This window comes from Nymphalis io, chromosome 2 (genome assembly GCF_905147045.1).
Source record: "Nymphalis io chromosome 2, ilAglIoxx1.1, whole genome shotgun sequence".
NCBI classification, from domain to species: Eukaryota; Metazoa; Arthropoda; class Insecta; order Lepidoptera; family Nymphalidae; genus Nymphalis; species Nymphalis io.
Window position 1 is genome coordinate 13,066,152 of NC_065889.1, and position 13,952 is coordinate 13,080,103.

The following is a 13,952-nucleotide window of genomic DNA, read 5'->3' on the forward strand; positions in this document are numbered from 1 at the left end:
GGTCAAGTCATGTGTGAGAGCAAAAGCATGAGCAGTCCTTCCAGCATGGTCAGTTTTGAGGGATTTCAACCAGGATTCGTGGTGAGCATTAACGTCCCCCAAAAACACCAATTCCGCGTTAGGAAATTGCTCTTGCGCAGCATCTGCCACCCGACTAAGATGGTCAAATAATCGGCTTGTCTCCAAGTCACCATTGTGGGATCTGTAGAGGCACACGTAGACTCGGCTCTGACGAACCAGGTCCACACGTACCACCAACATGGAGAAGGAGGGGTCCTCCAAGCAGCGCAGTCGGTGACAGCAAACATCCGTCCTGACGAACAAGCATACTCCGGCTTTCGCTTTGAAGGATTCTTCAAGCGTGTAGCTGGGATAATTAAGGTAGCTGGTATCGGCAGGACGGAGTATTTGTGTCTCCGTGAGAAACAACATTGCTGGCCGTGCTGTCTCGAGATGGTGGTGGACAGCGTTGAGGTTAGTGTGGAGTCCTCGGATGTTAGAGAACTCGACCTCAAACAGCGAGGGTATGGTGGGGGGTGAGCACCGCTGTACGACCGTTATTTCTTTTTTGTTGCGCCATTTGGGAGAAATTAAATGGAAAAGAGACGTGAAGCGAGCGATGTATTGCCACGATAGGGATGGGCAAAGTGTGGAGGCGTGTTTCCCCAAGTGGTTGCCAAAAGGAAAAATACACTGACCCGCCGGACGGAAGGGCCCCCGAACCCCCCCGGAAGTGGCCGCCGGGACCCCACCTACCGGTCACCAACCGGCACGACGGTCCACCCCGAGATTATGCGTGGCCTGGTGGGGCAGCCTCACGAGCTGGTTAGGCACGCTCGGGCCCCTGTACTATGCCACGGGCGGCCAGCGGAACAGCCGTTTCTTCGGGTCTCCCTGTCCGGCAGGTCAATACAGTTTCCCCCGGCATTGGTTCAACAGCCAAATGTGTATTGTGTTAATAAATTGTAAAGTTTAATTGTTATTATTTATATTGATAATATAAACAAATTATTTTATTTTTGTATATTAAAAATAAAACAGTATTTAATGTTCGATGAACCCATATTTTCCCATGTCCCATTCAATAGTTGTCAGGTTTGAATACCATTGTGTCTAAAATCTGGCTTTATTACCATCAACTGACAGTTTTATTGAAGAAATAATGAAACGGTCTTATTGTGATATATGTATTATTATACGTATACGTAATACGTAACAGCCTGTGATTATCCCACTGCTGGGCTAAGGCCTCCTCTCCCTTTTTAAGGAGAAGGTTTGGAGCTTTTTCCACCACGCTGCTCCAATGCGGGTCGGTGGATACATATGTGGCAGAATTTCAGTGAAATAAGACACATGCAGGTTTTCTGACGATGTTTTCCTTCACCGTAAAGCACGAGATGAATTATAATTACAAATTAAGCACATGAAAATTCAGTGGTGCTTGCCCGGGTTTGAACCCACGATCATCGGTTAAGATTCACGCGTTCTTGTATGTATTATTACCATTAGTTATTCAAAAAATTAAATTAATTATTAAATTTCAACCTGAAAAACCGCCCACTGTTGAAAATTCAACTGAGTTACATCATTTTCTCAATAAATATACCAAAATATTACAGCGATTTCAGTTTTTTACTACTCAAAGGATGTACAATTGTTGATCACATTTTGATGTGCTTATAATGAAAAATTAGGAGAAGATTTGATATTAGTACTTTATCTTGTTACATAAATATATGCGTTTTGAATATTGTATTTTACTCTAAAATCAAGGCATAGTACGTAACTCAGTGGAAAAAAATATCAGGGTCGGACGCATTTAATTCGTAATATATGATAAACTACACAGTGTTTTGCGTGATTTCTATGTTTTTATGACAATTTAGACATCACAGATTTAATTAATGTTAATATTATTGCATAAAACATATGTGCTAAAACAATAACATTTTTTAAAATCACGCAAACTTTAAAAAAATGCCCAAATAGATGCATTATATTATTAATCAGCATTTTATCTTATTACCGCAAATAAGGTATATTTGATGACGATGTGATATAATATACGTGGAATATATATTTTTTTATTCTAGATTTAGAGTTAGAAGTACGCACAGATGCGTGAAAAATTTAATCTCAATTGACTGGATGGAACTAGCTTAAGATTGGCCTCACTCATAATTACAATGGAAGTTAACGCGTATTAATTATGTATTCTAAAATACATATAAAACTCATCAGATATTCTACCGCAAAACAGCAGTACTTAGTATTGTTGTGTTCCGGTTTTAAGGGTGAGTGAGCCAGTGTAATAACGTCTGTAATTATTCTACCTACAAGGGACATAACATCTTAGTTCCCAAGATTGGTGATGCATTGGCGATGGTTAGCATTTCTTACAATGCCAGTGTCTATGGGCGGTGGTGACTTTTTACCATCAGGTGGCCCATTTGTCCGTTCGCCAATCTATTAAATATATATTATCAGATAAGTATACTAAAGTTCGGATGTAATATACACATAGATAATTGAAACATACAATAATTAATATATAGATTACGAAAAACATAAGCAAGCATATTTTATTGCTATAAAATGTTATTTATTTCACAAATGTCATAAATAAAATGCAATTATATATGAAGTAATTAATGAAAATTAAGGTACAACAGAGAAAATAATAATAATAAATTATTAAAAAATGTTTAAACGTAATGTATTTATACGAGCAAAATTCTCATATGTTAGGAAAAATATTAGATTTAAAAAAAAAACTATTAATATGCGTAACGAATGAATATGGTATTTTTTATAATAATGGAGTTAAATTAATGAAACTCATATGATATAAAAACAATAAAAAGCGGAATTTCACACAAAACAATGGGCCGTTCCGATAACACGCGATTCTATTTGAATTTCTATTTTATTATTATTTAATAAAAAAAATACTCGTTTTTATAAATGGTCGTGAATAACTAAGTAAATAATACTGTTTAAGATAATTTCCTATTAAGGATAAGGAGTATGGTTTGAGTCACTTTGCATTGGAACCGGCGCATGCGCAGACGTCCGACAGTTGTTGACATTATGAAGTATTTTATTTTATTTTTTGTTGTGCTTGGACTCGTTCGCGGAAATGAGGAAGACTGTAAGTAAACATTTAATTCTTACATGTTTATTTTTAGCGTATATTTAATTGGTATGACGCTTATGGGAATTGTTTGTGTTATTTGCTCAATGTTATTAATAAATGTATAAGCTATAAGTTATAAGCAAATGTAAACTGAAATATATATTGTGCGACTCGTTGTTTCGGATATGAAAACGTCATATTTCAATATAAGACATCCTATATTTGAATTTAGAATATAGAATAGATAATATAATTAATTCGTATGTTTATGCAAAAATAATACATAATACATGAACAAATATTTTACTTTGATAAATTATACAAAATAATGGAATTTAATTTTGCCATTTGAAGATATGTTTAGTAATATATTTTAACTGATCACAATTCGATCTTAATATCGCAAATTCGATTAAGTTTCCATAGGCTATTGGCGTACACTTGAGAAAGCGCAAAAACGCAATAATATGCATTGATCCATAATAATTAGATCGAAGTGGCGCGTTCGCTTGAACGGATGCGTTTCTGTGCGATTTTTTTTGCGCTTCTATCCTCTTTGACATAAATGACTGGTCGTTCAGTTTATTTATTATACATTTCTATTGCATTTATACTATACTGTTAAGGAGTTATCAAACTGTATGCTGATTAGGTAAGCAGTAAAAACTATGAAGTATATTTAAAAATGTGTGTGTTTTGTGCAAGAATAAGAAATCTGTTCATGGAAAATATTCTTGTGAGCAAAGCTGCGGCATTATTATGCAGTATATTTTATATTGAGTACTATAAAAAGTTGTGGTTCTTACTAAGCGCTATAATTAACGATTTTAAACACACCTCAGTTATTCGATAATTCGATACTCTTTTATGCGTAATTTTTATTGACTCATTTCAGTGACTTATTTTTAATATTTTTGATGTTTTTTACTTAAATTTAATAAAATACTATTAAAAGATGATACATTATTGATGAATAAATGCCTGGTTTGAGATATTTTTTCAGAATAAGAAACACAAGTAATCGTAATCGCTGAATCGATGTTGATTGGTAGCAATGTGTTATATATTACGAATCCCAGAATACATTCTGAAATCCGATTAGTGGATAAATATGTTCCCGGATAATAATTGCCGAGATGACCTAACTACTAGGTTAGAACACGTGAGTCTTAACCGATGATCGTGGGTTCAAACCCGGGCAAACAACACTGAATTTTCATTTGCTTAATTTGTGTTCATTATAATTCATCTCGTGCTTGGCGGTGGAGGAAAACGTCACGAGGAAACCTGCATGTGTCTAATTTCACTGAAATTCAGATACTTGTGTATTACACTAACTAGTGGAGCAGTCTGTTGGAATAAACTCAAAACGATCTCCTCGAAAAATGAGAGGAGGGCTTAGCCCAACAGTGGGACATTCACACGCTGTTAATTTAAATAATCATTCGTTTATAAAAATCTCGTGATATTTTAACCTATCAAAAAATTATAAATTATAATTAAAAACGGCTCATATTGTTTTAATAAAACGAACCAATTTCAGGTAAATTATAAAAAAATAACTATTTTAACATAATACTGTAAGCTGCTAATCCTACAGCTTTGCCAGTGGGATTCAGTTTGTAACGAGAATCCTTTAAAATCTGCCGTTATAACGTACGTAATGCTTATGAATGATACACAAATAATATTTAAATTAATAAAATGACTACTAGCTCGCAAATACCCATATCAACTTTAAAAGAGACAGTTATTTTGAAATCACAGACAGACACTTCAATTTGATTTATTTGTAAAGATAAATATATATTTTTATCAAGATAATAATAATAATGTCCTCCAGACCGATTTCGGCCACGGCTGCCAATCTCAAGAGAGATAAGCCAACTACGCAGAAGATATTATAGTGCACAGGTGTGTGCGCAAACACAGGTGCACTCTCTATTCCTTAACTCTCATAATCTGATGGCACGGCAATACGACACGATTTGAAAGAGTTCAGGCGCAGGCTTTACGTGCTTTCCGAGGCACGGACTCCCGCCCAGAGTCTGGAAGTTGGAAGTATGATCACTCGATCATACTTCTAACTCCCAGACTCTGGGCTGCTACTGGGAAATTTCTGACCGAAAAACCCCAATAACTTTTTATTGGCCCGACCTGGGAATCGAACCCAGGACTTCCGGGTCTGCGGCCTTACATCAAGCCACTAAACCAACGAGGCAGTCAAAACAATATATTATTATCAAGATATAAACAATATATATATATATATATATATATATATATATATATATATATATATATATATATATATATATATATGTATATATATATATTGTTATAAAAATGTTTGATGAGCAATAAGGTTTTTATATTGTTATATATATATATATATATATATATATATATATATATATATATATATATATATATATAATATATAATATATATATATATATATCCGTAACAGCCTGTGAATGTCCCACTGCTGGGCTAAAGGCCTCCTCCTCTTTTTGAGGAGAAGGTTTGGAGCTTATTCCACCACGCTGCTCCAATGCGGGTTGGTAGAATTCACATGTGGCACAATTTCAGTGAAATTAGACACATGCAGGTTTCCTCACGATGTTTTCCTTCACCGTAAAGCACGAGATGAATTATAATCACAAATTAAGCACATGAAAATTCAGTGGTGCTTGCCCGGGTTTGAACCCAATATATATATAATATATAAAAAAGATTCTGTTATCATTTATTTTGATAAGGGTTAATACTTTGTGACAATGAATTCGGGTTTTTGTTATATTATAGTTAGTGATAAGTCTCTGTTTTTATTATATACCCTTTTATTAATCAAAATACACAGTATGTCGCGAACTCGGTACAAAATATTAATACAGCTTAATTTAAATAAATAATAGTAGGTACAGTGCAGTAGTACAGTAAATAATAGTAATTATTCGTACTTTCAACGATTTCATTATATTAACTTCAGCATGTCGGTGACACAAAGCCACGAGTCTACTCCCTTTTTTGGGGTATGTGAGGCTCGCCGGTGTCCAAGGCGCCGAGTGCGCCCCGAACATTGGAACACCCACTAAACCAGCGCAACGCGCCTAGAGAAGTTTTCACTTCAAAACAACAATAAATGAATGTGATGAATATAACATAAAAGAAGACAAAAATATAACGACTACTTTTTTAACATAAAACAATTTCCTTTAACTCTTTCAAGGAATCTCTTTATCTCGATCTCTGTTGATAAAATTAACAAACACATATCCATTATGTACGATAATAGTGATACATAATATGCATTGATTTCACGTAAACATTACTTAACCTCATAATAGACTTGCAGAGCATCACAAAGTCTTTAGAACTAAAATCTTTAGAAAATTTTGGCATGTGAAAGGCTAATTTGATATTCGGAGCATGTCGCACTTGGATTTTAGGAAAAATCAAAGGTGAATATATTAAAGTGGTGTCAAATTTTGTGTAACACACACAACACAGTTCCATCAACCAAATCCGTCGTTATAGAAAAAAGGTTAAATGTAAAAGAGCATTGAGCTCGACAAATAATAATACAATCTAATAATTTATTTATGTATTATAGTAGTAATAAGGACAGCATCTTAGTTTCCCAAAGGTGGTATATTGGCGATGTAAGCGATGGTTAGTAATTTTTATAGTGCCAATGTCTATAGGTGGACCACTACTCAACTGGTGGCCCATTTGACAATCTCCTTAACTCTTATAAATAAGGCCGTTAACACTTGAACTAAATAATATATTACTTCCCACTTAACTTTTATAGTATGACCTGCACTACAAGTATATTAAATTATTTTAATAAGGATAACGATCATCATCCAATTCTTCGTCAGCCAATTGAGTTCTTGCTCAATCAACTTCATCAATTTCCGTTCTAAAAAAAAGATTATAGCGATTCCTAACTCAATCGCCCTTGATATAAGGATCATTTTTAACTGTGTTTTAGATGCGATATATACTGTAACACTGTGTCATGAAATAATTCTCGTGAAAAAAGTGTAATTCTGTCTAATATACGGGTACAGTCAGATTCAAATAAATGTATACATTTAAAAATGGTCTACACAGGTAACGTACTAGAAATTTATTTTTAAATATTTATTTATTTGTTAAATAGGTTTGCCAAGGGTTTTTACACTAATAATTTTAAAAAATACATATAATTATAATACATCCATAGATTTTGTAAAATCAGCTTAAAGAAAATACTACATGTTTATTTAATATTACTTGCAAAGCGAAGCTAAAAACAACAAAATGGAACAAAAATAGGGTCGATATTTTAATTTAAATAAAAATAATAACAGTTGGTATAACAATAACATATAAAAACATAACATAGAACATAATGATAAATATAAACAAAGATTTTTTTGAATGATTTTCGAGTGCCTATGGATATATTAGCAGGACACTGAACGGACGAACGAATTTTAATTTTTATTTGCTGCTACGATCGCTATCGTCGTCCATATAATAATAGCGATAAAAGTCACATTACATTTTCGTTCTATTATAATTTTTTTATATCCTGTACTGATTACTATTACAGAATGTCTGAGTATTTTAATTCTGAAAATCAACTCGATGAATATCATGGGTGATTTTAGCTCGGATCCAGTTTAGGTCACAAACGAGCGATCTCTTTTGTGAGGATAAAAAATTTGGTTATGCGGATATAATAAAGCTCGGAATGACATCCGATAGCTATACTTTAGCCTTCAAGTAATTTTAGATGATTCTGGAAAATCACAAACTGGTGAATACTTGATTTGGTGACCTTCCTACAACGTTGAGTGTAGTTAGTTGATCTGAACCCGTAGCTATAATGTTTGAAGATAATTTCAAAGCTTTATTGGCGTTGGTTTTATCAGAGTTTGCGATCGATGCTTAGATTAGTAATAAAAAAATACCTAAAGCTGACCTGGACATAAGTGATTTATAGGACAACTCAAATATGCAGACAGCACCACCTACCTCTTTTTTTTTTTATATAGAATAGGAAGGTGGACGAGCATATGGGCCACCTGATGGTAAGTGGTCACCAAACGCCCTTAGACATTGGCATTGTAAGAAATGTCAACCATCGCTTATAGCCAATGCGCCACCAACCTTGGGAACTAAGATTTTATGTCCCTTGTGCCTGTAATTACACTGGCTCACTCACCCTTCAAACCGGAACACAACAATATCAAGTATTGCTGTTTTGCGGTAGAATATCTGATGAGTGGGTGGTACCTACCCAGACGGGCTTGCACAAAGCCCTACCACCTCATACCCTATGAGATAACTTACACCGTTGGTTGCCTGGAAGAGATCGCTATGTAGCGATAAGGTCGCCAAAATTGTATGCTACTATTATTTAGACTGTATCCATGTTTTGTATTTTTTTTTCTTTGTGGTGTACAATAAAGTATAAAGTAGATCAAGACGGTTAATACGAGTATATTGGATAAATCTGATTTCAAGCCAATATGTCTTGCAACAAAAATTTGTCTCGAATTGTTTTTCATTTGATTTATATTTAAATTTTTAAACGTTTACTTTGGTTTAGAATGCGTCTATTAATAGAAGCTGCAAAATTAATTATCAACGATGCTATGTACTGTTTGTTATACAAAACTGCAAATGCATGTTATTGCATTCTTCCTGGGAGTCCAATGCGTTTCACTTAGTATGATGTAATTTGGAGAAAAAATATAAAAAAAACTAGTCCAACTTAAATGGTGATACCAGCATTGGTATAGTAATCTTTTTTTATAGAATAGCTAGCTAATGGGCCACTTGATGGAAAGTAGTCACCAACGCTCATAGACATTGGTATTGTAGAAAATGTTACCCATCGCTTACATCGCCAATTCGTCACCAACCTTGGGAACTAATATGTTACGTCCCTTGTGCCTTATATGCTTGCTGCTTGGCGGTAGAATATATAACGAGCGAGTGGTACCTACTCTGACGGATTTGCACAAGTTTTTGCCAAAAAGTAAATAATTACTTTTATTAATTATATAAAAGATAAAACAGATCAGTACCTATACCACACAACCTACCTTATATTTATCCATAGATTTTGTGAAAATAAATATGAGTAGAAAAAACATAAACATTCTAATTCATAAATGTTTTGCTCAAATTTTCAATAATGATCTTAGTCACTGGGCAAATACTGGTATCAAATTTATATTCTTAAGCGACTAGAATGTTTATTTAAAACAAGGATTAAGTTCACAAAAGGTTCTCTATATAAATGCCCTGATTATAATACTCATGAACAGTCACGTCGGGTCTCATATAGATAACTTTGTGCTCCAGCCGTGGCTTAACCTGCATGGGAGGGGGACGAGAGTAGGTGATTGGTACCCTTTGTCTGTTTCTGTCCTCAGACAACGTATATGTAAAAAATCATGATGATCGGTTATTGCAATTAAAACGTGAAAGCGTTACCAAAATAAAATATAATAAATTAGCCAAGGTTTTAATAAAAGTGAATTCTTACAAAGCAAGTTATTACGGTTGGTTATGTGTCCTGAATTAATCCGATGACTAACTCTTTGGGGTTGGAGCTAAAACGAGTGTTTAAATTTAAATATCAAAGGCAATAGGTTGGCGTCGACCTTATACATCAGAATGACATTGAAAGTAAACGTGCGCCTATAAGGTGTGATGTTCGCTCGCCGGTGTGTATTTTATATTGCCAAAGTTTCTACATGATCATCCTGTCCACGCCTTTATTATGCACTTTTGTAATGTTTACAAAGCGCAACACTCGAGCGCAACTCAATGACGAAGCCATAATAAATAAAAAAAAAAATGTCTTAATTAAGTTTTTCATGAGTAATAATTAGCTAACGTTCAGTTTTAAGTTTCCTATTCTATTGCTAACCTAATTATAAAACACATTAATATCAATAAAAACTTCCACAGAAATTACCTTGACGAGTGACCTTAAGATTTATTTTAATTATGTAATTAATTCATTTAATTTAATCAAGCAGATTCACCCTTCCAACCGGAACACGACAATACCAAGTACTGCTGCTTCGCGGTAAAATATTTGATGAGCGGGTGGTACCCACCCAGACAAGCTTCCACAAAGCTCTACCACTAGTTGTGGTATTGTCGTAGGGTGTGTTATAATGTATGTAATATATTATATAGGAATTAAATCTAAAAAAAACTTTTGTATCTCGAAAACTGGATGAGATTGTACCAGCAACTTGTTTTTATCATTAAATTATAAACAGAAGTTTTTTTTTAATACCGATAAATAATCGAACATATTTTTAATTGTTTCAGTTAAAATAATTGATGCAATAGAACAAGAACGGCCGTGTGTGGAAAAGGGTGGTATTTGCACGGTAGCGGCTGACTGTCCGAAGGGTCACCTCGCTGAGAAACAGGGGCTCTGTCCGAATCAGCGCAAACAGGGCATCGATTGCTGCCATGGAAGTAATTGACACAATGGATGTACACATTCTTCGAAGTACAACGAGACAGACTGAGAGTTTCAATACGAGAATCTACCGTCTCGCCTAACCGCGTTTAAGTCACTTGTTCCAAATGTTCAATGTCCTATTCACATGACAGTTTGACGCTCTTAGTCTGAAGGGTAACTTTTGGAGAATGTGTGCAACCAGTTTTAATTTTTTGATATAAATATTATCATATAAACGTACTAATATTCAATTTGATTATACTAATGTCATTAACTGTATATTGTGTGTTCTATTTACACAGTTGATGCGTTTATAACCATCACGAAATCCCAATGCGTTTTGTTCATATACATTTATTTTTCCACAGTATCAATGAAAGAGACCCGTTGCCTCAAACATGGTGGAGTTTGTATGAAACAGGAAACGTTTTGTAATCCAAGTCTTATCTTTGATGAAGCTACTGATTGTCCAGACAATCAAAAGTGCTGCCTCATGGTGTTGTAGAATTCTATGATTATATTAAACTAAATGAAAAAAGTATTTTATTTCTACTGCCCTTGATAGAATAAAAAATGCTACACTACTATTTTCTTCCCCGTTGCGACACTCATGTCAGAGCGGTTGGCTCAGATGTTATTCGCCTTAAGAGCCTTTGCCATGCGTCCCTGTTAGTGGTGAGCCTGGTGCACTCATCCAAATGACCGCCAACAGTTATTTTTATTTGATCGGTCCATCGTATGTCCTTCCACGTGGTCTAGTGCCATCACCATGCCTTACTCACAACTATGTATTTATGTTAAATAATAAAATGCAAACGCAATGAACAGACTACAATACATAAAGCTGTAGTATGAAGGAGTTATTTGTTGTGCAGGTTACGAGTTCTATGCAGGGCAAGAATTTCATGTGCATAATTTGTGTTTATAATCATCTCATGCTCAATTGTTAAGGAAAACTGCAAGTGGTATGAAATTCTGACACGTGTGTAACTTGTTGAATCAGCGCGGTAAAGGATAGGAGGTCTTTGCGTAGCTATGGGATATTTAAACCTGTTAAATTTTTAATTGTTTTTGTAGAGATGCACTGAGATAGGTTAATGACCTCATAATGTTTGTAAGCGCTATCTTCTCCACCGGCCCAAACTGGATTAATTTTTTTTTTTAGTACACCGAGAGAAATTTTAGTTATACAGTTTTCAGGATAACATAAATGAGTCGTGAATCTTACTTAAATATTACTCAAAATTTTTGTCGCGACGTAATCGATAAATATTTATAAATGTATATATATTTTGGACTGATTAATTATAATAGTTCATTTTTCGCCAAGAGGATCGAAATTGTGATTAAAAGCGAAAATGCTACTAGTATTCTTGCCACGATTCCACGTGGTCATGATTCGTACAGTAGCTTTTTTTAATTTTTGTATCTATATATTCTTATATAATTATATATGTCTATATATAATTTATCCCTTTAAAATAATTCATACAAGCTTTAAACAAATTTAAAAAACGTACATAGTTACATTTCCGAGCTATTATTAGCAATCATTTATATTTCATATGTATGTTTTCTTACATCAAATCAACGGAAGCAAAATGCTATAATTGTAAATCTGAGTTTCAGCTTGTTTTATTTGTGTTTATAATAATTAGTCTCGCGCTCGACGGTGAAGGATAATATAATGAGGTCACCTGCGTGAATAAGATAAAATATTACATGAATATCTAAAAGCCATTCTGGAGCAGCGTAGTGGAATGGAACTCGAACTCCTTGAAACGAGAGGAGGTAGAAGTTTATGTATAGCATTTCTGGGATCTTACTCTTCACTTTTGACAAAGTGGGTGATCGTACTAAAATATATTATGTTACGTTATTTTGTAAAAAGCCGAGATGGCCCTGTGGTAAGAACGCGTGAATCTTAACCGATGATCGTGGGTTCAAACCCGGGCAAGCACCACTGAATTTTCATGTGCTTAATTTGTGATTATAATTCATCTCGTGCTTTACGGTGAAGGAAAACATCGTGAGAAAACCTGCATGTGTCTAATTTCACTGAAGTTCTGCCACATGTGAATTCTACCAACCCGCATTGGAGCAGCGTGGTGGAATAAGCTCCAAACCTTCTCCTCAAAAAGAGGAGAGGAGGCCTTTAGCCCAGCAGTGGGACATTCACAGGCTGTTACGGATTACGGACGTTATTTTGAGGTAAGCAGAAAAGAGTTTTTAAGCGGAATAGAGCGGAGAGGAGACTATCTTCAAATAATATTTGAATTTAGAATTTGCAGAAATGTCAGTTGCTTTTGGCAATAAAACATGAGAAATATAAGTCTTATTATAATAGTTCTAATGTTTTAGTGCTTAACATCTTATACATCTACCATTATGTTAACGTAATGACAAATAAATATCTATCTATTTAAACATATATTTTACTTTGTGATAAATAGTATACTATAGTTCGGTTCTGAATTCTGAGCGTGAGACAAATTGTAATTAAGACCTTAACATAGAAAATAGTGTTAATAGGTTTTGAGTTAGCATTGTTCAGCAATTCAAGCATTCTAACCTTTAGGTCTTCTTTGCTATTTAATTATAATTGTCTCAGATCTGAATTTTGCAGTTCCAAATATATTTTGTGCTCAGCTGTGAAGGAAAACATCGTAAGGAAATCTACTTTGTAGGATGAAAATGTACCACATCTGAAATAATATGAAAATGTTTCCACCAATCCACATTGGAGCAGCGTTTATTCTACAAGGAATAACCTTTTAACCTTCATCGCATGGAATATAGGCCTATGAGATTTACAGGTTAATATGAGATGTAACAATAAGCCCTTGATAATCGAAATCCTGTATAATATATAATTGAAATAGGACCGTTACCTAAATAACTTGACCATACAAGTAATATCGGCTCTCTATTGGATTAATCGCTTTCATTTTATCTCGAGCAATCCTTTTATCTCATCATTGTATAATATTTTATTGCAAATATACTTAGGAATTTACGAAATGAAAGATTTTTTCGGGAATGTCATTGATATTGGCTACAAAAGGATATTACTTCAAAATGGATGTTTTATAAAACATCCTTTTTTTCTGTTGGTAACAGTTTTATAAGCTTAATGAAAATTTTAATGTGATTTGATTTCAAATAACGGCTTAAAGTCAATACATGATTTATTTAATATTAATTATGAGAACATAACTGTACTAGTTTTAAGTTTATATTTATTATGAAAATGAAATGATTACATAAATGAAAAGACGACTTTGCATATTTTTTTCTTATTTTCACCTTTTTATACCCTTAATC

General features: G+C 34.0%; 1 protein-coding gene across 1 annotated transcript; it reads left to right on the plus strand.

Annotated features, from left to right (window-relative positions):
- Positions 1-2,910: 2,910 nt before the first annotated feature.
- On the plus strand, positions 2,911-11,160 carry LOC126776893 (U-scoloptoxin(19)-Sm1a-like). The gene is made up of 3 exons (XM_050499757.1): positions 2,911-3,151; positions 10,490-10,642; positions 10,997-11,160. Exons 1-3 carry the CDS (start codon positions 3,061-3,063, stop codon positions 11,131-11,133), a joined length of 381 nt encoding a protein of 126 aa, XP_050355714.1. The 5' UTR covers positions 2,911-3,060; the 3' UTR covers positions 11,134-11,160.
- The last annotated feature ends 2,792 nt before the right edge of the window (positions 11,161-13,952 follow it).